The 27714-nt window shown below is 42.9% G+C and overlaps 1 protein-coding gene across 6 annotated transcripts in view; it reads right to left on the bottom strand.

Annotated features, from left to right (window-relative positions):
* HMGXB4 (HMG-box containing 4) overlaps nt 337–27714 on the bottom strand; it is a 33782-nt gene continuing 6404 nt past the window's right edge. For 4 of the 6 annotated variants that reach the window (XM_018048229.1, XM_018048231.1, XM_018048233.1 and 1 more), the window contains 7 exons: nt 26242–27200; nt 11778–11859; nt 10749–10813; nt 9421–9526; nt 8799–8968; nt 2905–3027; nt 337–2449 (listed from right to left, as the gene is read on the bottom strand). In XM_018048229.1, coding sequence (XP_017903718.1) covers nt 2405–2449; nt 2905–3027; nt 8799–8968; nt 9421–9526; nt 10749–10813; nt 11778–11859; nt 26242–27200 — 1550 coding nt within the window. In that variant the 3' untranslated portion in view covers nt 337–2404. The remainder of the gene's footprint in view (nt 2450–2904; nt 3028–8798; nt 8969–9420; nt 9527–10748; nt 10814–11777; nt 11860–26241; nt 27201–27714) is intronic. The other 2 variants (XR_001918084.1, XM_018048230.1) reach the window with 2 other exon arrangements.

Below are 27714 nucleotides of genomic sequence, written 5' to 3'. Positions count from 1 at the left end.
TAGCACACAATTTGAATGCGACTCTTATACAAGATTCATAGATATTTGACTTAGGCCAATAATGTAATGTGCATACAATTTCATTTGTCAGTGAAGATAGCTACACTTACAGAGCCACTGGGTTTGCAATTAGCAAAAGAGAAGATGAAAGTCCTCAATGTAAAAGTTAATAGAAACAGAGCAAGATGTTTGTTAGGAAGATAGCTTTGATCAGAAACTTGACCTCTATTGCAGATGGGCTTTTTTTTTTTTTTCAAATGTGAAAGACAGGTTTAAAATTTCATAGGAACTTTGGTTAGCCACAGGAAAAAGATAGCTGACACTGGACTACAAATATTAAAAATGTGATTTTTAATAATATAAGTACAAAATTTTATTTCTTTATACAACTGTAATGGGATTTGGATCAAACTGCTAGAATTTATTTAAAAAACAAAATAAAACAATGATATAAAAACTGCAAGAAGGTCTGAATCCAAAGTTTTTCCTCTAATAGTACCAAATACCACAAGGAACAGATTATTATACAAATGTGTACAAATTTTAAATACAAATACAATAGGGTTGGACTTTAAAGGAAAACAAACAAAAAGCAGGCTCTCGTCAAGACTTCGTTAATGTGTACAGATGACAATGGTGGGACTGACTTCTCTCTGTACTAATCCATGTCTCTGAGGCCCCTTCCTTGATGCCCTGTGTCCAACAGGAAACTGGCATGGGTAGAGAGGAGGTGTGTGGCAAGCACTGACACACGAAACCAAACCAGGATTTCTGCTCTTCGTAATTTTGGTTCCCAGACGTTCCTGTTCCCTTCTGTTTCCCCAGTTCAATCTCAAAGCTGCTCTGAGGTGAGAAAGGCATTTGGCAGCCAGAATACCTTTAAGGAACACAGCCCCGTGGCCACGTGGATGGGAAGGAAGGATGGAAGGAGTTACACAGGATGCAGGCTGGGGGCACTATCCTCAGAGATCGACTCTGATGCCTCAGTGCTCCATCCAGGCCAAGGGAAGCAAGCAGTCACCTCAGAGCTTGGTTTTGATGTGGACTTGCACAAAATTTAAAAACAACCATGAATGGCTCAGCTGTTTTCTTTGGAACTGGGAAGCAAAATCTGGTTCTTTGGAAATGAGGGCAGCTGGGAATGGTAACATTCCTTTTTATTTCACTTTCTTGACATTATTTAATTGTAAAGAACTAGAATCCCAACATAATGATTCCGTCTTGAGGCACGATACCTTAAAGTGTGGGTGATCTGGAGTTTGCAGAGGAGGCCAGAGGAAGGAGGAGAGGAAGAAATGACAAATCTAGTCTCTTCCACATGCTGTTGCTGGTGGAGGCTCTTGTTTTTTAAATTATATATACAGAAATTTACAGGATAAATTAAAATCTAAGGGAGTTTAAAGAGTTAAATACACATAATTAAAACACATTCATACTCGCACATAAATAAACCTACATGAGAACACAGTACTTTTTTTTTTTTCCTTTTGCAATTCGCTTATGTGTGGAATGCGAAACGCCATGTATCTGGCCAGCAGGGGAGCCAAAGAGAAGATCCCAGGAATTAGGCTGGGCAAAGCTCACCTTCCCAACAACCAAGAGGGAGAACTGTGAGCTGAGCTGACGCTGCCCATGGAAGATACCAGCTCTTGGTGACGCAGACCAAATGCCCTGGATCAGCTCACAGTACAGACTCTGCAACTGGTGACACTGATGGCTTTACCCCCTCCAGGGCTCACAAAACTCCTTGGCCCAGACAGAGGCTGCCAGTGGTACCAATGATTGCAGTAAGTATTGAGACGTGGACACCGACAGAGCAGGAATTGGAATGAACCCTCTACTAAGTTCACTTAGGCCATCACAGTAACTTTCCGGTGGGAACGATGTTATCGCCTCCCACCTAGGTCACTTCAAGTTGAAAAGCTTTGTATTTTCAGTTAACTGACGTCTTCCCATAATCTTTCCCATTACATTTCAGACTGTAAGACAGGTAAGGCAAATGGTCAGTGATGGGTCTGGAGGTACAACTGAGTTTGGAAAAAAATCACATTATAGCCAACCTTACTGTGATGCACTAGGCATCCAAAACTAGCCCCCAGCCCCCAAGTTACATTGATTTTTAAGGCAGATTTATCCACCACAGGAGAAGAAAGAATTCCAAGCCCATATTCATGCCAAGGTTTCCTCTTGGCTAAACTTTTGCCATTTCATAAAATTATTAAAAGCAAAGTACTTACAGTCCTATGTATATATTTTACATTTTACATATATATATATATATATGTGCATATATATAAAAATTTAAAACCTACACCCAGAGGCCAGTGAAGGGATCTGGAACAGTCACATACACACAAGCCAGCAACAGGGCAGGATAAGGTTTCTGTCCCAAGAGTCTTTGCTGTCACAGTCCAGGCATGATGTAAGCAATGTTGTCTAGTGTGTTTGACTGCAAAACAAGGGGAAAAGTTTCAGTTGAAGAGTACTTTACCTTAGTTCCCTGAGACATATTTCTTTGTTTAGGGGAGAGAGGAGTCTGGAGTTAGAGAAAACAGGGAGAGAGGATGGTATTCTGTTGTCTGTTATGCGGGGAGCTTTTCTGCTGACGTCGCCCATTAATCCTAGTAAAGCAGGGGCAGCAGACTCTCTTCATCTCTGGAAGAGCAAATAGGAAACACAGGCGGTGCAGTGCCTTAGGGGCTACACTGCTTCTCTCCAGAGGAGAGAAATCTTAGGAAATGGCGCGCCTGCGGTTTCACTGAGGGTCCAGCGCACATTCAACAGTCAGTGTCACGTTCTGTCGGCTGACAGCAGTGCAGTATCCAGGGAGCCTTAAGAGCCTGGGCCTGACAGGGCTCCCAAGGGTCTGGCCCCTCCTAAATCCCAGGAAACAAGGAAACTTACCAAGACCTGTTTGGGACAGCCGTTCAACTCAGGTAGTTGTGTGGTCAGACACGCCAAGGGGCCAAGTGCACAGATGATGGAGTCCAGAAGCACGGACAGACTGCCGGACACAGCCACCATGCCCTGAAAGGAAGAGCGTGAGAGGAGGAGGTTGCGGCCTGCATCACACTCGTGAGGCTCCCTCCAGGCCCTGGGTACTTCCTCACATGGCTCTCTGAGTCTCGGGCAGTTCCAGGAAACTTGCGGCAGAAATGGAAGGTTTCTGCTTTGGTAACTCAATACATTCCAGGTTTCCTGTCTATATTTCTAACCCGTTGAATCCTCTGTGAGACCTTGGGTTGGTCACTTACAAAGAGTAGGGGCTGGGCGGGGAACAACCCTACACTTAAAAATATTAAAAAAGGCCTCACCTATTGTGGAGAACTGCTGGCAAGATTTGTAGAGGTCATGAATGCAAAAGTTATTTTTCTCATGAACTCCAAAAATATAGCTCAAATGTGATAACCATGAGAATTCTACACGTTAATGTTTAATATAAGCACACACACACAAATTCTCCACATATGTAGCTTTCGACAGGTGAAGATACCACTTTTCTGTTCTTTTTAAAATTTAACCTCTTCTAGAACTAATACTGTTTGTTATCTCTGTGATTCAAAGAGATAAGAAATAAGATTGCTTGGTGCAAATACAGCTGCCGAGCTCGTGTAATCTGCTTCAACTAGGAGTACTGTGAGGGTATGTGACCTAGAAGGCAGTGTAGCAGAGTCCATCAGAGAAGGAGCTCTGGGCTTCAGACAGCTGGGTTCAGAACCTGGCTATCTCACTCACTGAAAGGGGCAAGTTGCTTTCTATGCTGTGCCTGTACTAACAGTACTAACAGCTGTTAGTACTAACAGTACAGACAGTGCTAACAGCATCTGCATCAAGGAGGGGATTAAGTGAGATAACAGATGTAAAGTATTTGGGGGTGGTTCTTGCTACCTGGTAACTGCTCAGAAAGTATCCATAGTGCTTACTACTATTACCAACACCTTCATCTCCAAAACTGCATTTCAGGCTTCCTGCTAGATCTTCCATTTTGGGTATTTCTCAATCTCAACACACTGTAAAGAGAAATAACCTACGGCTCCTCCTAGCATTCCTTCCTCTGCTAAAGTCATCATCACTCACACACCTGCCCAGTCTCAAGGCCTTGCCACCACTGACTTTTCTCTCCCTTCATTCTCCTTGTCCAATGTCTCCCCCTACTTCCAAGTCAGAAAATAAAGCAAAGGGTTACAAGAATGGGCCCTGAGGTCATGCCACCAAAGTCAAGGCTCCATTTCAGCACTTAGGGGCTAAATTCCAGAGAGAGTTCCTTAATCTGAAAGTCTATTCTTCCTTCTGTAAAATAAGGGAACAACACAAATTCTGTTTTACAAAACATGCAATGTGAATTAAATGAGAGACTCTATGTATAGCACTCACAAAACTGCCTGAGTGAGAGTTCAATGAAAGATAGCCAATTAATAGTATTACTCCATACTTTAACAGTTAATTAGAGGTAATATTAGGAGAAGGCAATGGCACCTCACTCCAGGACTCTTGCCTGGAAAATCCCATGGATGGAGGAGCCTGGTGGGCTGTGGTCTATGGGGTCGCTAAGAGTCACTTTTCACTTTCATGCATTGGAGAAGGAAATGGCAACCCACTCCAGTGTTCTTGCCTGGAGAATCCCGGGGACGGGGGAGCCTGGTGGGCTGCCGTCTATGGGGTCGCACAGAGTCGGACACGACGGAAGCGACTTAGAAGCGGCAGCAGCAGAGGTAATATTTTCTGTCTGACTCTCCCAATAAGCATCCTGAGGGTAGAAACCAAGTCCTATTCTTTTTTATATCCTCCCAATAACTACTGGGGTTCTGTATAGTGTAATCCCCCAATAAATATTTGAATTAAATTAAAATCTTTGTCATGTCTAGACTATTGTTATAACGTTTCCCTAATTCTGCTGTCTTCACTCTCAATCTAAAGTAGAAGGTATTTTTAAAGAAAATCAAATGAGAGCTGTGATCATTCCTTCTACTCAAAACATCCCTGAAGCTCCTGAGCCCTCATTTCCTTCTGCAACTTGTACTGGGCCCTTCATAGTTCAGCCTTCCCCCACCTTGTGCGCTGGATGTTCTAGTTTTTAATCATTTAAGCAATAAAACCCTTTGAAAAGAAAACCTCAAGTGGAACCCTAATACATAAAAGAGTTAAAAGATCTGGTGAAGGTAGGAATGGGGGTTAAGAGCCCCACTGGGTCTCTTCTGACCCATCTTGGCAGAAGATGCCAGGGCTGAGAAGCACATGTGCACTGTGGTCTTGGTTTAGGATACCATCTCCATGATGCAAGTCCTGCCTGTCCTTCCGGGTCCTGATGGAACCCCACTTCCCTTTCAGAGCCTCTCCTGACCCCCTAACTCTGCTCTAACTGCTTCAGGTGGCAGAGCTGTAGAATGGCAGCAGACTGCACAGTGGGACAAGCTAAGCTTGTTCACAGTGAGTTGTGTAGACTTATAATAATGGTCACAATTTTATTAGGCTTCAGGTATTCAATTTAAAATGAGCAACTGTATAAGTCAATGCTCCTTGAAGTGTAGTAGTTTACTAATTTCAGGTGGCATACAGGTGAACATTAATCAGTTGATAATGCACATCCATTAGAAAAAAGATTAGAATACCACACTTGTGATATCCAGGATATCACTGTGAAAGCATGGATAAATTTATTTAAATAAAAACACACAATAGGTAACAGTATAAGTGGTCTGAGGAAATCGCAAAATTGTGAAGATATATGCAAATGATTAAAGTCTGGGGAGAAGTGGATTAGAAGGGGAATTACTGCTTACTGCTGACACGTTGTTGTTTAGTTACTAAATTGTGTCCAATTCTTTGCAACCTCATGGACTATAGCCTGCCAACCTCCTTTGTCCATGGAATTTCCCAGGCAAGAATACTGGAGTGGGTGGCCATTCCCTTCTCCAGGGGATCTTCCTGACCCAGGGACTGAACCCTCGTCTCCTACAATGGCAGACAGCTTCTTTACTGTTCAGTCACCAGGGAAGTCCACTGCAGGTACATACGGGGTCTCTCTTGGGGGTAGTGGAAATGATCTGGCATTAGACAGAGGTAATGGAGCCAGAAATCTGTGCATATACTAAAAGCCACTGAATTCTACATTTTAAAAGGGTAAACTTTATGGTTGTTGCTGTGTTAGTCACTCAGTTATGTTCAACTCTTTGCGACCCCATGGACTGTAGCCTGCCAGGCTCCTCTGTCCATGGAATTCTCCAGGCAAGAATACTGGAGTGGGTTGCCATTCCCTTCCCCAGGGATCTTCCCAACCCAGGGATTGAACCTGGGTCTCCTGCACTGCAGGCAGATTCTTCATAGTCTGAGCCATGGCAGTTATATCTCTATGACTGTTCCTTATGTTTTTAAAAAAAGTGGAATGGAGGGTCTGCAATGTAATTTTCCCCTTTTCAGTCAATACAGACATGTAACCCTTCCGTGGCAACTGCTCACAGAAGCTGGCTTGTTTTATTGGCTAATTCTGTATCTATTTTATCTTTCCAGTTACACTGCAAGTTTCTTGATGATATGAAATCATCAGGAAACTATTAGGAATTCTCCTCCTCCCAGTTTTTGGAATTATGCCTAAGTATTCAACAAGTATTTGCTAAACTAAAAGGAGATGGCAGGGAAAATCTGTAATATGGGAGGTGAATTTTATTGTTTAGTCTCTCAGTTGTGTCCAACTCTTTGCAACTCCATGGACTGCAGGATGCCAGGTTTCCCTGTCCTTCAACATCTCCCGGAGTTTGCTCAAACTCATGTCCATTGAGTTGGCGATGCCATCCAACCATCTCTTCCTCTGTCATCCCCTTCTGCCTTCAATCCTTCCCAGCATCAGGGTCTTTTCCAGTGAGTCAGGCTCTTCGCATCAGGTGGCCAAAGAATTGGAGCTTCAGTGTCAGTCCTTCCAATGAATATTCAGGATTGATTTCTGTTAGGATTCACTGGTTTGATCTCCTTGCAGTCCAAGGAACTCTCAAGAGTCTTCTCAAGAGTTTGAGGGTATCAATTCTTCAGTGCTCAGCCTTTTTTATTGTCTAGCTCTCACAACCATACAAGACTACTGGAAAAACCACAGTACTGACTATACAGACCTTTGTCAGCAAAGTAATGTCTCTGCTTTTTAATACACTGTCTAGGTTTGACATTGCTTTTCTTCCAAGGACAAGTAACTTTTAATTTCATGGCTACAGTCACTGTAACTTTTTAGGAAACATAAGAATATCTAAATATGAAAAATAAGTAAGGGTCCCAGAATATTTTCTTCTAGAAATATCTATATCCATTCAAATATCCGAGCCTACCAGGAAGTGTCTCTTTTTGACACTTACTAAATTTTGAGAAATTAGCCAAAGAATTTAGACAAAGCTTCATCTCTTGTGGCCTCTGGCATTTTATTTGTTGAATAGTAATTCAACTTCCACATAAAAGCAAGTGGGTAGTTTTATATTTCTATACTGACTTCTCAGCTTAAAAATGGCTTTAGGAACGGAGACTGATTTCTTTACTGCAATGTCCTACTAGGACCCGGTGGAAACCTGAAATCCTACACCACTGAGTTAGCCAGGGGGCAGTATGATTAGAAGTGGAATATGGTAACAGAGATGGAACATGACAGTTTTGCAGGTTAAGTGATTTTGAAACTGAAGCTTAAAAGGACAAAGATCTCCTTAGGGTATACAACACTGTATAATTCAAGTGCAGAGTAATGAAGAGCTTGGACACCTCAATCTCCCCGTTTGCTACCTATCTTCAAAGCTGTAGAGGAACTCTTACTCCCCTGGATAATCTAACCTGTCTATTCAAAACCTTGAAATGCATAGAAAAATCCTAATTCTCTTGGAAGTAAAAATGATGAAAGTTTCCATGGGATTTGGACTCATTTTTCAAAAATAAAAGTGAGTTGTAGGGTTATATGTCAATTATTTCTCTATAAAACAGGGGAGGGAGAGGAAGTGTCAGGGTAATTTTCTTTTGTGTCATTGTTTCAATAGAAAACTATCAGTGTAAGCTTTGAGAGCCAGCTTCCAAATCTCTAGGTGTTTCTATTACCATCCCATTTCTTTAAAAAATTTTATTTATTTTTAATTGGAGGATAATGGCTTTACAATGTTGTGATGGCTTCTTCTATACAACAATGTGAATCAGCCACAGGTATACACATCTCCCCTCCCTCTTGAACCTCCCCTCCACCCCCTACCTCGTCCCACTCCTCTAGGTTGTTACGGAGCACCAGGCTGAGCTCCCTGTGTTACACAGCAGCTTCCCACTAGCTATCTATTTTATGTACGGTAAGGTATGTGTTTCAATTTTGCTGTCTCAATTTGTCCCGCCGACTCGTTGCCCTGCTCCGTTCAGAGGTCTGCTCTCCATGTCTGCATCTCTAGTCTTGCCTGCCAACAGGTTCATCAGTAACATTTTTCTAGATTCCATATATATGCATTAATAAACGGTGTTTGTTTTTCTGATGTACTTCACTCTGTGTAACAGGCTTTAGGTGCATCATCTCAGTACAACTGACTCAAATTCGTTCCTTTTTATGGCTGAGTAATGTTAACTGTATATATGTACCACAGCTCCTTCATCCATTCATCTGTCAGTGGGCATCCAGGTTGCTTCCATGTGCTGGCTGTTGTAAACAGTGCCGCAGTGAGCACTGCCACCCCTCCTTATCAGTGTATCCTGAGCACCTGGTGTAGCAGCACACAGCAGTTGCTCACTGCATGTATGTGGAATGAGCACACGGGTCCAGACTACCAGCAGCTGGAGCTTGCTGCTGATGGCGCCCTTACCTCAGTTTCCTGCAGGCGGTGTCCAATGAGGCTCAGGGACTCTCCCAGCAGCTGGAGGTGAGCAGCCACATCAATGGGCTCTGTCTCAGGAGCTTTGGCTGGCGAGGCAGGTAACAGCATGGCGGTGGGAGGGGATTTCTTCTGGGGTGACAGTACTCCCATAGAAGCAGCTGAGAACAGAGAAGAAACAGAGTGATAAAGCTTGCCCAGGGCCTTGAACCACAGAACTGTTCTTCCTGGTTTTCCCTTTTTATGAGCTCTACCAGGCATACGCTAAAACTGTAGACTGCAGATCGGATCTGTCTAATAACTTCCTTTGTATGGCCTGTGAGCTAAGAATGATTTTAGATTTTAAAATGGTTGTTGTAGAAGAAATAAAAATACACGACAGAGAATGCATATGGATCGCAGACCTAAAATATGTATTCTCTGGTCCTTCACAGAAGTGTGCTGACTCCTGACTTAACATTTTCTAAATATTGGGGGCAACCTTTAATATCTGGTATCTGGATATCAAGATCTGCTTCTAATATAGGCCACTCTCCCCATTTCTTAGTAAAGAAGCAAAATTCACAGAGCTGTGGGGAAGAGAATGAAAAGAGGAGAAGGATGTGGTCATTACCTTTCACTTTCATGGAACCTTCTGAGCTGGATGCTTTTCTTTTCACAGTTGTAGCTTCTGCTTTGTTCTGTTTGTGTTGTAGATACTGAGCTTTTTGCTTCCAAACCTGCAATCAGATCAGGGCAAAAATAAATTTCAAAGGGCAAAAAACTGAAAGGGAAAGCAGTTATGGAAGAACAGAATGAAGAAAAGAAAAGGAACAGTGGAGCGGAGCAGACAGAGGATTAGTGTTTCTTTTTAAGCTGGAAGGTCACTGCACAGGCTTCAGGCAGTGGAGACAGCAGCATCTCAGGCGAGGACTAGGCACATCCTTCAGTGCTACTGCTCAGACGGCAGCATGCACTCTGCGATCCCTCTACCTAAGGCTGGAACGTAAAAATCACAGAGGAAACCTCTGGCTCACCTTTATGTCCATCTGGTTTAAATATTTCTTCTAACCTGTCGGCTCGCAACACCAACAGTAGGATAACAATGACACAAAACCCAGAAACTAAAGATAATCTACCTGGGTGAAAAATACATGTCATCTCACCTAGATGAGCAGTACCTTAAATAAAGCAAAATGGAAATTCTAATTCCTAGACCACCTTTACATCGTCTGACTGTAAGTGACTGTGAGTGATTCAGGTATGACTATATCATTGTCTTATTAGTGTTTGATAGGGCGGTATATTATTTGGTAATGGTTGATGGAGGTGATGACCCAGAACCTATCTTCCTAATAAACAATGTCCCATGGTTTTATTATTTGCTGTGACTATGGAGCTCTTTCCTCAGTTCTCAGACCATAGCTAACTACTAGCTATAGTCAGGGGCTCTGACTTTAGATCCTCTTTTAACACATATCATTGCCCAAGGCAGGTCATCTTTTGGCTCAAACGTAAGGTTGCTGAGAAAAAAAATTAGATGAGGTTAGAAGACAGCCTCCCTGCAGCTAAATTCTCACCTAGAGTGAACTGGCACCAACTTGTTTACTGACCTCTAAGCCATTTTCCACCAATCTATAATTTTTCTTTTTTTCACTATTTTCAGTGTTTGGGATTTCAGACTTTGCCAGGGGCTCAGAGGTAAAAGAATCTGCCTGCCAATGCTGAAGACATGGGTTTGATTCTTGGGTCAGGAAGATCCCCTGGAGAAGGCTATGGCAACCCACTCTAATATTCCTGCCTGGGAAATCCCATGGACAGAAGAGCCTGGTGGGCTACAGTCCGTGGGGAAGCAAGAGTCAGACATAACTGAACAACTGAACAACAACAGCAACATAAGAGGATTACACACTTTGGAAGGACAGAGCAATGAAAAATGTGTCTGTGATAAAGTCTGCTTACCAGTTTGTCCTTCTCTGGCAACTGCTTCCACACCTCAGCCAGTTTTTTACTCAGTTCCCCAAAATCTGGCACAAAAGAGTAAAAAAAACCCGGGAAAACTGAATACAGTAAAGGTTTAACCATAAACAAAACAGAAGGCTGAATAGAACAAAAACTAGAAGATGGTTTTGAAGATCAGATTTAAATAGCACAAGATTCTTTCAGAAAACCAAACCAAACCCCACCACTTCCCTTGGGTGTTTTATAGAAGGAAGGAGCTGTTTGGGTCGCTATGAGACAGGCTTAAAATCTCACACATCTACTCTTTAAGGATTTACGCCTGATGCATCGTATTGGTATCTTTTAATATGATCCCATGAAACATGGCTTATCTACTTAGGTTAAAGAAAAAATGTTATGTAGGATTTGATAAGAAATGTTAGGTTTTTATCAAATTTCTGAGAGCTCAGAAACAAAGGAGAATTTCTCTAGAGCAGCTCAGAAGCAATCTTTCAGATGTGTAATACTGTGCTCCCCACACTGTAGAGCAAGCTCACACTTTATAAAGCACATCTGAGTCTTTTCTGATGCTTCATGTTTGCCTCACAACAGCCCTGGTGAGAGGGTTGAGAAGCTAGTCCACACACTAGGCAGATGAGATTTGTAGATGTTACCTGACTTGTCCAAGGGCTGAGGTGTAGCGTTCTCACCTTACCAACTTCGATATAGAGACAAATAACGAACAATGTAATATGTCATCTCCATACCCAACTCCAACCCTATACTCCAACTCCATACCCAAGAGGCAGTTTGGGGAAAAAGTCAGCTGTAGAAGAATCTTGGAAAGAAACAACTGTATGTTTACATACTGTGCTTTTGGACAGGGTGTACTAAGGCAAAATCTAAAGTGACTTGTATAGTTGAGGAGAGAAATGAGATTTGTGTCCTTTTCAGACCATGGGAAGAACTTCGCCTGCTGACTGAATTAACTGCCTTGCTTCAAAGATAGACATGGAAAGTAAGAACACTAAAAATGAGAAATGTTCTCACCTATGCCTGGATGGTCAGCCACAATGGTTACACGGTACTCCTTGCAGAACACTTGGTAGGCCGACATGTTCTTCTTTTTTGGCTAGTACCACATAAAAATAGAACAGGGTAAGACTTAATTAGAAGCCAAGTTGAACAACTTTGCGTCTATGAGAACAAAGCAGAAAAGTAACCTGCACTTTTTCCTCAAGGGTCCTAAATTGCCAACCAACTTTCCTTAAACAGGATAATTATTAAACCATGTCACTTATGACTCAGAGATGAGTATCAGTTTTACTTTTAGAAGGTAAAAACCAGATGCTGATTTTTAGATTTTTCAGGTTGTTGCAGCTCCTTGATAATTGTTTGTAAAGCTCTTCATTCATCCTACAAATGTTACCTAATTCTTTTAGAATTGAGTGCTAAGCAAATCTTTACCTCTCCTGGGGTAGCTATTTTTCATCTTTAAAATAAGAACCACATAACTTTTCTTTACTTTGGGGCTAGAAAATCAAGAGCCAAATTTACGTTCATATTGTGCCTCTGGTTTTCATTTCTTCTTCTTTCTTTTGGTTCTGCGGCATGTGGGATCCTAGTTCTCCAACCAGGGATCAAACCTGCGCCCCCTGCATTGGATGTGCAAAGTCTTAACCACTGGATCACCAGGGAAGTCCCTGGCTTTGATTTCTAATCTTAAAATTTTCTTGATCCTGCTTTGACTGTCACTTATAGTTTATTGTTATTTTATTGTTCACATTCTTGTGCTCCAAAGGTGAAAAGTAAATAAATAACTGAGGACAATTCTTTGGTACTCAATGTAAGATGAACCTCTTTCACATCAACAAAGTGCTTTGTACTACTTGAAGTATGTTTATGCTTCATTGAATTATGACAATTTCAAAAGCAACACAGGATTTTTGAGAAACAAGCTTTTAAAACCAACCAAGTGTATATAAAACAGAAGGTATTATACATTACCATGCATTCCATTTTATAATTAACCATAAACTTGGAAGAAAAAAGTTTTCCTACCTGAAAAGGCATGTTAGATAGCACCTGTCCAACCCCCTCACTTTGAGGATGAAGAAAAGGAAACTCAGAAAAATAGTGACTTGTCTGGGTCCTGCAGCTATGCCGGTTGTAACACCAGAATGGCTACAACCCAGGCACCTGAACTTTAGGGCTATGCACTATGGGCCAAGGGAAAAATACATTGCTTCCTTACAGAAAAAGTTACTATTTCAGACTAAAAGATTATCCCTTTATAACTTTTATCTAATATACTGAGATGTTTTCAGTCTGGCTTTCCTTACAACCTCATTTGTAAGTATCAAAGTACAATGATTGGTCCTCCACCTCCTTCCAAGATAGTCCTTTCTGGTCCTGCAAGTTATTATAATCACATGAATGTCTGGTGCTTTAAAGCTGCTGGAAACTTTTGTTTGCCTCAAGAGTTATATTTTACAATCAAAACAAAACAACAAACAACACCGTGCCTGTCTCATGACTTCAGAGCTGCACCTTGTTTAAAACAAAGTCTAATCACGCACTTTGGGTTCACCTGACTTAATTCTTAATATTGTTTTCATAAAACCACTATTCTCAAAGACCAAAGGCTAGCCAACACTTTTTTTGTTGTTCAGTCGCTCAGTTGTGTCCAACTCTTTGTGACCCTATGGACTGCAGCATGTCAGGTTTCCTTGTCCTTCATTATCTCCTGAAGTTTGCTCAAAGTCCACTGAGTCGGTGATGCCATTCAACCATCTCATCCTCTGTCACCCCTTCTCCTCCTGCCCTCAATCTTTCCCAGCATCAGGCTTTTCCAATGAGTCGGCTTTTTGCATCAAGTGGCCAAACCACTGAAGCTTCAGCTTCAGCATTAATCCTTTCAATGACTATTCAGGGTTGATTTCCTTTAGGATTGACTGGTTTGATCTCCTTACTGTCCTAGGGACTCTCAAGAGTCTTCTCCAGTGTCATGGTTTGAAAGCATCAATTCTTCAGAGATCAGCCTCCTTTATGGTCTAACTCTCACATCCATACATGACTACTGGAAAAACCATAGCTTCAACTATATGGGCCTATGTTGGTAAAGTGATGTCTCTGCTTTTTAATATGCTGTCTAGGTTTGTCATAGCCAACACTTAAGACAATAAAAAAAAGCTGTATGACAGCTCTGACTTGAATTCCCAAAGTAATTCTGAAACCATTTTTCAAGAATGGAAACAACCCTGAGACATCTCCCAAAGTACCTGCTCTGAATGAGATAGCACTTCTTTGGCTATAAAAATTATGGCATGTTTGTTATAAATTTACCTTCAAAAATTTCAGACCAGTTTTTTAAAAACAGCTTATTCATAGAACTGACATTTGGCCATATTATAAAACTTGTAAGGAGTTTTAACAATGTTTCCTTAGACAAGTTATAAGACTGTGAAAGGTTATTGCCCTCTATTTCACAAGGCTGTCTACAGCTATAACATAAAACTAAAATGACTTTTATAGAATGAATCACAACTCTTATTCAATACATTAGATCCCAATCCACATCCTGAAGAAAGGAGTTCCTCTCATAGCTCTCATAAGGACTTTATTCAATTGTGTAGAAAATAAGCCTGCATCTTTTGAGTACCTGTACTGGGTATGTGAAGTCGCTCAGTTGTGTCCGACTTTTTGTGACCCCATGGATTGTAGCCTACCAGGCTCCTCCATCCAAGGGATTTCCCAGGCAAGAGTACTGGAGTGGGTTGCCATTTCCTTCTCCAGGGGATCTTCCCAACCCAGGAACTGAACCCGGGTCTCCCACACTATAGTCAGATATTTTATAGTGAGTAGTTAAACAGGATGAGCTTTTGAAGCCCAGATCTTATTCTAAGGCAGTCAAGCAGCATAAACGGTGGAAAAATTTTAAAACATAAAGTTCGAAGGCCCACCATCTTTTCTCAGCTTCACCTTATACTAACGATTTGATCCTGAATAAAACACAGGAGAAATGGATAGCTCTTCTGACATGTGACGTTAAAAGTATTTCAGTGGCAAAGAAGGAAAAGCAGAGACTAACAAGGAGGAGATCGCAAAGGAAACATAGTAACCCATCAAAGTACTCTGTACTCTTCATTTCTTAATATTTACTGAGCATCCACTCTATGCCAGACATTGGGAATACAGCCAAGAACCAGACACAGAATCTAACAGAGGAGACAGATAAATGTGTCATCATAATACAATGTGACAACATTACAGAAGTACTGGCTGCTACAGGAATATGCAACAGGACCGCCTCACTCATCAGGGAGTTGAAGAAGGTCCTCCTTGCTGGAGGAAAGGACATTTAACTTAGATGCTAAAGCTGAGTAGAATTCACCAGGTGAAGAATGGTACCAGTGTTCCAGGCTCTCAGCCTGGTGACACTCATCAGAGAGGGAGGTAGGAGATGGCGTCAGAGAAGCAGGGAGTGCTCAGAGATGGATGCCATGTAAACTGTATTGAAGAGTAAGGGTTCTATCTGAAAGAGGCAATTATTTCAAGCAGGAAGTCACTAGGACAGATTGCAATTTATGACCATGGAGAATGGACTAGAGGCAGGGAGTCCTGTGGATGTGAGACGGCTGCTGCAGGAGCACCCGGGAGGGGTGGATGAAGGCCCATGGCCAAGACAGTGGGGTTGGAGAGAAGCAGGTCAATTGAAAGGGAGGGAAAAGTTAACAGGATTTATCAGACACAATGTGGCAAAAGAGAAAGACCCTGGGCTTTGGGGCCGACAGAGCTAGGTTAGAATCCTGACTTTAGTTTCCCTGTAAGTAAAACCTGGATGATACCACTGAGCTTGGATAATACTGTTTTCAGAGGTGGGAATTCATCAGTTTGGCACTTCAGGAGGTACTCACTCATGTTATCTCCGTGGTAGGCAGGATCCTAAGATGGCACCCAAGATTTCTGCCCCTCTGGTGGACATGGCTTGTAAAAACGCCCTCCCTCGACTGTGGGCAGGACCAGTGAATACCAGAGGGTGTCACGCCCATGGACCGTATTATGCTGTATGGCAAAAGGGGATTTTTACTGCTATTAATTAAGGTTCCTAAGAACCTATCCAGATGTAATTAAGGTTCCTAAGCGAATTGAATCCGAGTGAATCAAACAGAGATTATCCTGAGTGGGCCTGATGGTATCCAGTTCAGTTTGCTTGCATCCGACTCTTTGCGATCCAAGATATTATCTGGTGAGACCTTAAAAGAGGTGAGACCCAACAGGAGACACTCCCCTGCTGGCCCTGAACAAGTTGCCATGAGTTCTACAACTGAAAGGAACTGAATGCTGCCAACAACCTGGCAGCTCTCTAGCCTCAGCCGAGAACCCAGTTCTAGCCAACACGTGGACTCAGTCTTGTGAGAAACAGAACAGAGGGCCCAGAGGAGCACTGGCTGAACTTCTTGAGGTGATATTAACAAATGGATACTGTGGTAATCTGTGATGCCATAATAGAAAATTTAATTTCTATTCCATTTTTTTTTTTAACAATAGAAGTTGTAGCATCCAAAAAGCCAATATGAGTTTTCTTAAAAATATAAATTCTGGTGAAGGGGGATAGGGTGAATTCATCTTAAACAAGACAAAGAAAACAGTGGCAAGGCCCTTAAACATTTCATTTAAATAGTAAAGGTCTTAGTTTTAGTATTCTTCTGATGAAGCCAGTCCTGTTCAGAGATGCTACAGGAGTGAGTTCTGGGTGCTGTATCTCCTTTATTAGCTGAGTAGCAGCCTCATATCCCCAGATGCGCTAAGTGTTCTAGTCCTTTCAAATCTCCCTTTATTGTGCTCAAGATAAAATGAAGTGGCATCACAGAGAAAGATATGAGTTCACAGTTCTATACTTGGCCATGAGAGAGAGAGGGCACTACGGACTGACTAGCCTGGGTGACTTTGCTCTGAGGACCCAGTCCTTGGAGCGAGTGTGACAGAAAGCATGAATCTGCTTTCCTCAGACAGCTCCTGTATGTCTCCCTCAGTGTGTGCGCCTTGCTGCCCAAGGCTGAGTCTGACGGTGGAGCCGACATAATTACAAAATAAAAGTATGGCTTCTCAACATACACCGATGACTTCATCTGGTGAAGAATGGGCTGACATTCTGTTGGACTGAGCATCTACTGGCCTTCAGCTTTCCTAAGGGATTTTCAAGGGAAACTCTTAACAATTTTCACCTTATGTGCTGACCTTAGAACCTAACCTTTGTGTTATAAGATGCAACTCCAGCCTAAGGATTCAAAGTTTGGAATTCAAACTTGAGGGTTAAATTTTTTTCCAGGGCATAGCCATTTTTTCCTAAATTAACAGTCAGAAATAACACATATAGTGGATGAGCTCCAGATAAACAAAATATTTCCATATGATTCTAAATGCAAGGCCAGTAATTTCACCCTAGAAATTTTTTTCTGCTGTCCCACACAGTATGTTAGAATCTTAGTTCCCCATCAGGGATTGAACCTGAGCCCCCTGCACTGAAGCTCAGTCTTAACCACTGGATCCCCAGGTAAGCCCACACCCTAGACTTTCTATTTTTATAGTAGAAATAGGATTTTAATATATTCAAGTTTAGCACTTGCTGTTTACAATAAATCACCACCCCTCCCCCACTCCCAAACTGGTAATGGAGAAGGAAATGGCAATCAATTCCAGAGTTCTTACCTGGGAAATCCCATGGACAGAGGAGCCTGGCAGGCCACAGTCCATGGGGTCTCAAAGAGTCAGACACGACTTAGCAACTAAATAACAAACCGGTAAACCTTTTTTGTTTCACCTATTATACAAACATTCAATCCCTCTCCCTACGCCAAAATCTTGTGACTTATAGTGGTTACATCTGGAATAACTAGGGGCTCTCCTTTAACAAAATGTCAATACTTTGAAAACTTGGATACTTTATAACTAGTAGCAAATAACTGCAACAAATCCACTTAAGCATGACTCAGGAGGTTGTAATTTTACAGCCAGGCCTCCTTTTAAATGTTTGAAGACATGTGTCACAATATCAAGACCTTCCAAGAGCAACTTCTTAATGTGTTGTATAAAGCAGTCATGCTGAACTCCTTTAGAGCACAGAACTCTTTGTGAAAGTCAGATAAAAATCACTCTTTGAACCCATCTAGGACTCTAGTTTAAGAACCTATTTTTAAAGGGTAAAATATCTGGGGGTTAAGGCAAAACAGCTTCCCTGGTTGCTCACTCGGTAAAGCATCCGCCTGCAAAGCGGGAGACTGGGTTCAATCCCTGGGTTGGGAAGATCCCCTGGAGAAGGCATGGCAACCCAGTCCATGGGGTGCCTGGGGAATCCCCATGGACAGAGGAATCTGGCAAAACATAATTTATGAGTTTTCTAAATAAACTTGGCTTTCTTCTGCTGCTGATGGAACCCCATTTCTTCACTGATGTTAATACTGTGCAGGAGATGGTTACCAAGGCTTTACCTGCGGAAATTCTTTTACTGCTCCCAATAACCCTACAAGGTAGGTTTCATCATTCCTGCCATTTTAAGATGAGAACCAGATCCCTGAGGCATAATGTTTATTATAAACATTCTTTCTGTGTCCTTTTATCAGAAAAACTTGGGGTCAAACCCTTGTACTGCCACTAAACAGGTATGCATCCAGGGGCAGCTTCTTTCACTTTTTTGAGCTCGTTTCTGTGAAATGGAGATGAAAATACCTACACCTCATTGGGCTCTTGTGGAAATTCATCAGTACACCATAGATAAAAAAAACTTAGTGCAGTTCTTAGACTGTATGAGCAATTCCATAGCAAAGTTCTTATTACCACTGTCATTTACTAATGCCTGCTTCCTGCCTTCCACACCAGGGCATAGCCATTTTTTACCTTTCAGCTGGCTGGACTTCCTGTGGTTCTCTGAACACCCTACCACCACTCAGGCCTTCACACGCATTCTCCACTTCTTGACTGGAATGCCCACTCCTCCTTTCCACCCTTCAATTCCTATCTGGCCTTAAGATTCGGTTTTGGTGCTGCCTCCCTTTGAAAGCTTCCTGGTCACCCCTAGGCTCTCCTTGGCACTCGGCACACATCTCTGCTGAGGTTCAACCCACTGGGTACTTTCCAACCCCTCTTACTACTTTGAGAGCTCTTTGAGAGCTGACACTGTATCTGATCAGGGCCTGGCACAATGTACGTGCAGAATAAATATGTATTTTATGCATAACCAAGTGTCAGAATTGTGTGTGAAAAGCACATTCATTTGTATTCCCTCATCTGCTTCTGGATGAAGCAGGCTGGGTGCTTGTTCATTAAGACTGTGCGGAAAAGAATAGGGCCAGAGTGGCCCCTTGATGCACCTCCAGCTGATGTTCCCCTTCCCCGGCGCCCATGAAGTGCTCCAAGGATCTGCTGTGAACTTGTTCTGTAACATCTGCTTTTGCTCCTTAGGGACCCTGTTTTCTTTCTGGTTCTTAACTGCTTTCCAAATAGATGCTGGTTGCAGAGGTGGGTTCCTAAAAGGTGGGTGTTAATATGAAAACACAAAACAGAAACAAAACCATAAAAGCAGCACCCCCTTGCTCACTCTAATTTGTGAAATGAGTGGCTGAAAAAAAAGTTTTGTTTTCAAGTATATGTTATGCTTCCAAGGAACTTGGGATGAAAACAGTTGCTGTAACAGCAGCTCTTGATTGAGCCATGCCCTGTGCCAAGCATGTTACTCATTCACCTGATTTACTCTGGCAACCCACTCCAGTATTCTTGCCTGGAGAATCCCATGGATGGTGGAGCCTAGTGGGCTACAGTCCACAGGGTTGCAAAGAGCTGGACACGACTGAGCGACTTCACTTCACTTCTTCAGCCCCTTTCACAAGTGAGCAGGGAAGCGAGGAAGCCATCTCCAGAGAACAAGTCTAGTAAGTAGCAACTAGAACAAGAACTCCCTGGAGCAGGAAATGGCAACCTGATTCAGTATGCTTGCCTGGGAAATCCCATGGACAGAGGAGCCTGGCGGGCTCCAGTCCATGGAGCTGCAAAGACTTGGACATGACTGAACGACTGAGCACAACACAAGCAAGAACAAGAACTCAAGACGACTGAACTTGAGTCCAAGCTTTCAGCCACTTTATTACAACATCTGCCTGTCTCCATAGCGCTGATCTCAGACACCAGCAAACGGTATCAGTCTCAGTTCCCCTAGGACCTACATTTAGCTTTGTTGAAGGCTTCCTGTGGCACTGGGTAATCATCTTAAGTATTAGAAAGGCATGCACTATAGTGGAAAGAGTACAACATTAGGGTTAAAGAAACCTCTATTAAAATTCTGGCTCCGTGTCTTGTCTTCTCAGCTTCCTCCTCTGTGAAAGGGAGCTAACCATACCTATCAGTCAAGACCCCTCTGTGTGCAAAAAGGCCTCAGAGAGCCTGGCACGTGGCAGGCCCTCAGAGATGGTGCCTCCTCATTGGTACCACTTCTGGCTATTGTGACTCATTTATGTAATACCATGACAAGACAAGTCTAGTTATCTCTCAGAATTTAGTTTATTTGTAGATCAACAGCAATGTCTGAGCGTGCCAGGCACTAGGTCAGCCTTCGTTTGCTTAGAGGAAATGAGATCACTCTGGAAACATAGAGATAAGTGAAGACATGCCTCTGAAGTGGCAATGTCACAGATCTTATTTCAAGTGGTAGTGAATGGGGTTTTACTGATTTAGTAAAACCGAAAGTAAGGTATCTTTGGACTTCCCTGGTGGTCCCGTGGTTAAGAATCCTCCTTCCCGCGCAGGTGCCATGGGTTTGATCCCTGGTCTGGGAAGATTCCACATGCTTCAGTGCAACTAAGCCCATGCACCTCAACTACTGAACCCACATGCTGCAACTACTGAAGCCAGAGTGCCTAGAGCCTGTGCTTGGAAACAAGAGAAGCCACCACAATGAGAAGCCTGAGCATCACAACTGGAGCCCCGACTCGCTGCAACCAGAGAAAGCCTGCACAAAACAATGAAGACCCAGCACAACCATACACACACACAAAAGGAAAAGTGTCTTGGAAATGCTACCATATCCTGCTCCTCCAATATAAACCAAAAGACACCCACTCCAACAGCATGATCTTAAAGGGGACATGATGCATCAAGGTACCACCTCACAATTTCTCTATTCCTCCTGGAAAGCAGGATTCAGTAACAAAGGAACAAAGAGGCAAACAGAAAAGCAAAAAACCTCCTCCAAGATAAACTCCACACTGAAAGTGTCTCCATGAGGGAGACGACTAGTCAGGTCTCCCTTCTTTGTATCGACAGTCATGGTTCTTTAGGAAGAGCTCCCCCCATGTCACTTCTCCTTCTCATGTGTACTCTGCCAACCTGGCTTCCGCTCTCCCCATTACACCCGAACTTCTGTCTTTACTAGGTCCTCTCTGGTCTCTCCTCCAGCACCCAGGGCCTCTCTTTCCCCTCCAGGGCCTTCGTGTGTGTTACATGATTCCGCTTTGGGCTCGATGACCTCTCATCCACTCACACGTTTCATTTACTGCCCACAAACACCCAACTTCTAACCCTAGTTCCCGGTGGTCCATCAGACTCAAAGGCCTCACTTTTCTAGTGCTCTCTGGAAAACCTACTGAGATGATGACTTGTCACTGATGACTTGTCAGTGACAAATTATAAATATCAAATGGTCTTTGGCTAACTTGCCGAACACTGTGCAAAGTCAAGGGTTTCCAAACTTTGTTGAGTCACGGTGCCTGTGCAGGTCTTCAGGTGGTATACATGTTTTTTTTTTTTTAATTTATAAATTTCCTTGTTTAAAAAACATATTTCTTTTTTTAGCTGTATGGCATGTGGGATTTTAGTTTCCCAACCAGGGACTGAACTTGTGCCTCCTACAGTAGAAACTGGTGTCTTCAACACTGGACCACCAGAGTATGTGCTTTTTATCACAGCAATCACTGAAAACCTAGCTTTGAAAAGATATGGCATTATGGAAAGGAATGGAGTATAAAAAGATGTTGAAACCGAGAATTACCTCACTCCAGTAGTTCAGAAGGTACTTGACAGATGGCAAATATGGCTCTTTCTCTTGAAATTTTAACGTTGAAAAAAATCCTGTGGCACCCCTGTGAGTTTGCTGTTGGTGCCCCAGAGGGCCTTGGCATACAGAGGCCCTAAACATCTTTCCATGCATCACCTCACAGAACCTTAACAACCCTACCAGGTCGGTCCATCCTCACCCCCAACTAATAGAAGGAGGAGTTATGCACCACGCCCAGCACTGCACAGCTTCTAAGTGGCAGAGCCAGGAATGGAGCCCGCGGCGCTGGCTCCATGGCCTCGCTCTTCCCCACTTAGCTTCACCACACACTTAGCTCTGCTGAATCTCCAGATTCTTATGTCTTGGAATCTACACCTAACTTTTCTTCTTCTTCCAAATCAGACATTGTCTTGCTTCTCCACGTTTACTGCTATCCTGGTCACAGAACCTAGGGTAGAAAGGGTACCTGGAGGCCTACCACTTCCACAGTGAGCTCCTGGTGTGTGTTTTCTGCAGGCCAAGGGGAAGCTGTTTCTGAAGCCTTCCTTTCTATCTTGAGGTGAATTTTCAGATAGTTCTATTTTTTTTGGCTACACCAAGTAGCATGCAGGATCTTAGTTCTTCAACCGGGGATCAAACCTATGGACCCTGCAGTGGAGGTGCTCAGTCCTAACCACTGGACCACCAGGAAAGTCTCTCAGATAGTTTTTCATACTGAAACAAAGCCCAGGGAAGGATTTTTTTTTTTTCAAGCTCCATGGAAATTTTCATACACAGTGGAAACTCAGTGTATGTCCCATAAATAATCTGTTGGAGAAATAAAGAATTGCATTCAGAGTAATCAGGTTTCAGCTGTGGACAGTCACAATCAAATACTGATTCACAGTAAGACTTTTTGCTATAAACTCAAATTCATTTTTCACTAGCAACCGCTCACCACTTGGGGAAGTTATAAAAAAGTCCTTACCCTTGAGGAGATTATAATTTTATCTTCCCAGGCACCCAGGTTCAAAACCTGAAGGGACATCTATGTACTCACTCATGTTTCTAGCTCCCCAGAGCCAAGCCCAGCTGCCAGATCTTGTCACTTTTTCCTTCAGAGTCTCTCCTGAATCTGTCTCTTCAATTTTATTTCTAACAGGCTTTCATTACTGACCTCTGACTATAGTAATTTCCTGGGTGATCTGCCTCAAGTCTCTCCTCGGTCTAAGCCACCAGGTATAGCTTCATCATTTTATTCTTCAATTATCATTTACCGCATATTTAAACCCTGCTCAGAACCCAAAGTGCCATGGCCAAATCTCTCACTTTGGCATTGGAGATTCTTTACCATTTGTTTACAACCTACATTTTGGATGCTGTTTTCACCCACATATTCATTCATTTGACATGCGTCACAAAATGCCTACCAAGGACATCAAGGAGTTGAAAGTAATCACAGTAGGTGGCTAAAAGAGTCCCTAAGGAGCTAAAACATCCTCAAGGAGCTTACCATCTTCAACAGGGGAAATGGAATACACACAAAGACAAATCCAATATAAAGAAGGAAATAAGTGCAATAACTGCCCAGAGCAAGGGTGTTCTTTAGATACTTATAACTGGAGGGTCAGGATGTCTTAGAGGAGGTGGCATTTGATTGGGTCTTGAAGGGGAAGCAGAGCTTCAATATGCGAAGGAGCAGAAATAAGGGGAAGAAGGTCACTGCAAAATACAACCCAAAGAGTGGAGGTCAGACTGTGAGGAGCAAGTCTGGTTTCTGCACAGTTGCATGCAAATCAGACTACTAGCAGGTAAAGCTGAAAAGAGAGGTTTCAGGCTAAATCGCCATTATGAATGCCTGGGCAAGGGTTTGGACTTTGATATTTATTCATTCAACAAGCATTCATTGATTTTCGACAACGGGCCAGACTGCAGATTATGTATCAGGGACAGAGTGGACAGCAAGACAGACATGGTCTCGGTCCCCCTGGAGCTTATGGTTTAACATGAAGACAGTAAAAATTCACTGAGGATGTTGAGCAGACAACTGTTATCAAGTGATACTTAAGTTCATTCTGGCATCAGTGTAAGACTAATTAACTGCATGGGGGAAGAGATGGAAAGAGGGCTATTTATTACATTAAGTACTGAGAGATGAGGCAGTGGTGATAGAGGGCATAAAAGTGTCGAAGTTATTAAAAAGGAAGAATATCAGGCTCAAACCTTAAGTGGAGGGAAATGTAAAAGTGAATTATAAGGTTGGAAAAAAACATCAGAAAAAGTGGGACTGACTGAGAAGGGGTATGAAAATACCTCTGAGTATCTGTGATGAGGGTAGTACCTGTATCATGATAGAGGTTTGGTCACATAGGTGTGTGAACACATCAACACTCATCAGATGGTATACTTAACATTTGTGCATTTTTGCCATATGTGAATTTTACCTAATAAAAGCCCAGAAGACAAATATTGAGCTTAAGTTAATGATATGCAAACTGAAGTGTCTAGGGGTGAAGTGTATGATACATACAACTTACTTTAAGATACACTAACAAAGATAAGATAAATGGATGGATGGTGAAGCAAATGGCAAAATACTAACTACAGAATCTCAATGGGTGGCATATGGTGTTCATTGTACAATTCTTTAATGCTTTTAGCTTGAAAAATTGCATAATAAAGTACTGAGAAAAATAATAAGCATATAGATTTGAGTCTGGGTTGACTGGTAGGACATGAGGATTATAGGAGGCGATGGAGGGGGAGAAGCAGGCTTAGGGGTCTGGCGATGAGGCTTCATGAGTGATACACGGTCTGAGGTAGCAAAGGCATTCAGGTAGAAATATTATCAGAGTTGGAAACACAGGACCGGAGTTCAGCTCTTTTGCTGTCCTGCTTCCTAAACATCTCTCTGCCTCCATGTGTTCCCTTCTGCTGATTAACCTTTTTCTCCTTTAAGCTTTCTATGGCCACTTTGCCTTCCCCACATTTACTAGGAGGTTAATTAATGGCATTAGCATGTATCACTAGAGTGGAAATTCTTGGAATAAACAGCATCTTACACAGGAAATGTATTACTTCGTGAAATAATTTTGGAATAAACAATGAATAAAACCTGCCCTGGAATTTGACTGTCCAGTTCTTGATGATCCTTAGATCAGAAGGTACAGTTTTTTCCTTTCTGATCTGTATATTTTCTTAAACGGCAATCTTACTAGTGGGGAAAATAACTTGTGCCTCAATTATAGGCCGAAAGGAAATCACCAATCCCATATTCTTAATATAGCTGATTTTCTCTTTCTTAGTTGCTTTTCTTTTCTGATTTTACCTGACATTTAACTTTGCAGGGGAAAGGAAGAAAATGGTTGTCCTTGGGTGGTAAAAACTATGATTGATTTTTTCTCCTATTCTCAATTTCTAAGTTTCTAGACAAATAACATGCTACTTTGATAACTGGGGGAAAGAAAGTTTATCTTTTAAAGGAAACCTGTAATGACACAGCCATCAGCCCCCATAGTACAACTGCTAGAAAATTTCTTGAGTTGTGAGACAGAAATCAAACCAAGGCGGCTGATTTCTATTCCTTTCTTCTCAGTAAATGGTGAGCTTCCTGAGATCAAGAGCTATAGGCCCCTTGCTCCTCTTCCCACCTCTTAACTCAAACGGCAGCACTGGTCTTGGCACCCAGAAAAGCACTCACACGGTGAGAGAACACATCTGTGACACTAAAAAGAACACCACACCGTAGCCAATATCAGTTAGTGGGAAGCCGTTACCTTATTTTGTCATTCTAATTTTAAAAATCTGTTTTTCAAGATGAACTCACAGAATGAATACCTTTTCATCTCTCAACTGCCTTAGGCAGACTGCACTGCTGAGTAAAAGAAATGGGGTTTTGGCTCCTTCTATGAATTCCAAGGGCCAGTCAGAAAAAACCATGGTATTTCTAAACCCATGCTTGGCACAGTGGGAGAACAACTCTCTCAAGAAAACCCATGAATAATTAAGATGGCTCCTATTTTTGTACCACTGGTACTATTTTATGAGTGAACGTGTTAGTTGCTCAGTCGTGTCTGATTCTTTGCAAACCATGGACTGTAGCCAGCCGGGCTTCTCTGTCCTTGGATTTTCCAGGCAAGAATACTGGAGTGGGTAGCCATTCTCTTCTCCAGGGGATGTTCCCAACCCAGGGATTGAACGGGGGTCTCCTGCATTGCAGGGAGATTCTTTACCGTCTGAGCCATCAGATTTATATTTCAATAAAACTGTTGCTTCTGTTAAAAAAAAAAAAGTGGACTAGAGATTATGTAATGTTCTTTCCTGAGCCACCAGGGAAGCCCGGCACTATTTTATACTCTGCATCGTTCCAGTGGATTTATCTTGCTACATTCCCAATGGTTCACCTGCTTAATTCCGAGTCCACTTACCACGGTCAAGGAAAAAGCCTGCTTCACCTCTTGTCCTCCATCATACTTTAAAAACATGCCTTACCTTTTCTCCTCGGTCTCTCTCTCTGTCCTTCTCCTCTCTTTTCTTTCTTTTCTCGCTGTGCCCGTCTGTGTGGAGGCTGGGAAGCGGCGGGGGTGGGGTGGCGGCTCCGGTGTACGGGAGGCTGGGAGCAGGGACAGGCGGCACGGGGACCTCTCCTGCCACCGCTGCAGGGGGAAGCCCCGAACTCCTCTTGGACTTGGAGTGTCGCTTCTCTTTATGCTTCTCCTTGTCCTTCTTCTTTTTGCTCTTCTTTGACTTCTTTTTCTTCTTGATTTCCCGGTAAGAATCATCGATCACTAACTCCCCAGCCTCTAGCTCCCCGCCAGAGGAAGAGTCTGATTCTACCAGGATAGGTTCCAGCCCTGAAAGGTCAAGGTTACTACTGTGGGATTCTGGGAACTGGGAGGCCTCAGAACCACAGCCTTCGGGGCCAGGAGACGAACGTGGGTCTGAGGATGACTTGTGCTTCTTCCGGGCTGTTTTTAGAAAGCTCTGTAATTCGTGTCCTAGGAGTAAAGCACCCTGCTCATCCCGAGCTGACTTCTTAGAGGATTTTTTCACAGTTGCTTGTTGAGAGGGGTACTGAAAAGACTCCTCGTCAACGGAGCTGCTCCCCTTCTCCTTGGGTGAGAGGATAAGTTTCATCTTTAAGCCGTCAGGCTCACGGAGGGTCAGTGTCTCTGTGTTCACGTAGAGCGGTTTCATTTTTTTGGATTTGTGGGAACTGCCATCCTCCAGGGACAGCTCCCCACTGCTTCCGCTGACTTTCTTCCTGTGGTGTTCCTTCTTACTCTCCGAATGGCTTGAGGAACTGGACGACTTTTCTCCTATCTTTTTGGAGGGTTTGGCGCCTGTGGCCAGAGGGGAAGTGATCGCTTTCAATAGGTCCATAGCTGTATCAGCAGACTGTGGGCTGGACTTTTTCTTTTTCTTCTGTGACGGCTCCAAAGACGAAATATCTAGAAGTAATCAAGAAAAGTAACTGTCCCTATTGGCAGAGTTACTTCTAGCAAGTTTCCTCTCTCACCAAAAACCCCCAACTAAGATGAGGAAGAGGCTAACAGGAATGACTGGAGGGGAGGCCCTTCAACTGATTGTAAACATTCAGAGATGATGCCCACGTGCTTCTTGGCTTGGTAGATCCTGCCTCTGACCCTGAAGACAGTTCTTGCCACTCAAGATGTTTTTCTTCACTGAGTCTTCACAAGCCACCAAAGACAGCATGCTCAGAAGGATGGACCGTGGCTGCGGGGTTACGAGTAGTTACAACTTTAGATTACGCTGAAGACAAAGCATCATTTGTTTCTGGGTTCAGGACAAATCCATTCTAGCAAAGAGTCGGTCTCGTCAGCTAAGTGCATAATATAGCTAAGAAAAGCTGGTCTTGTGAGTGGATACGCCCTGGAGTGAGAAGGAACCCACAGGCGCAGGCTGGAGGGCCCAGGACTACAAATGGCAAGAGGGATGCTAATA

The sequence above is a fragment of the Capra hircus genome, chromosome 5 (assembly GCF_001704415.2).
Source record: "Capra hircus breed San Clemente chromosome 5, ASM170441v1, whole genome shotgun sequence".
Taxonomy (NCBI): domain Eukaryota; kingdom Metazoa; phylum Chordata; class Mammalia; order Artiodactyla; family Bovidae; genus Capra; species Capra hircus.
The sequence above is the reverse complement of the archived record's forward strand: the minus strand, read 5'-3'. Positions and strand labels throughout refer to the sequence as shown.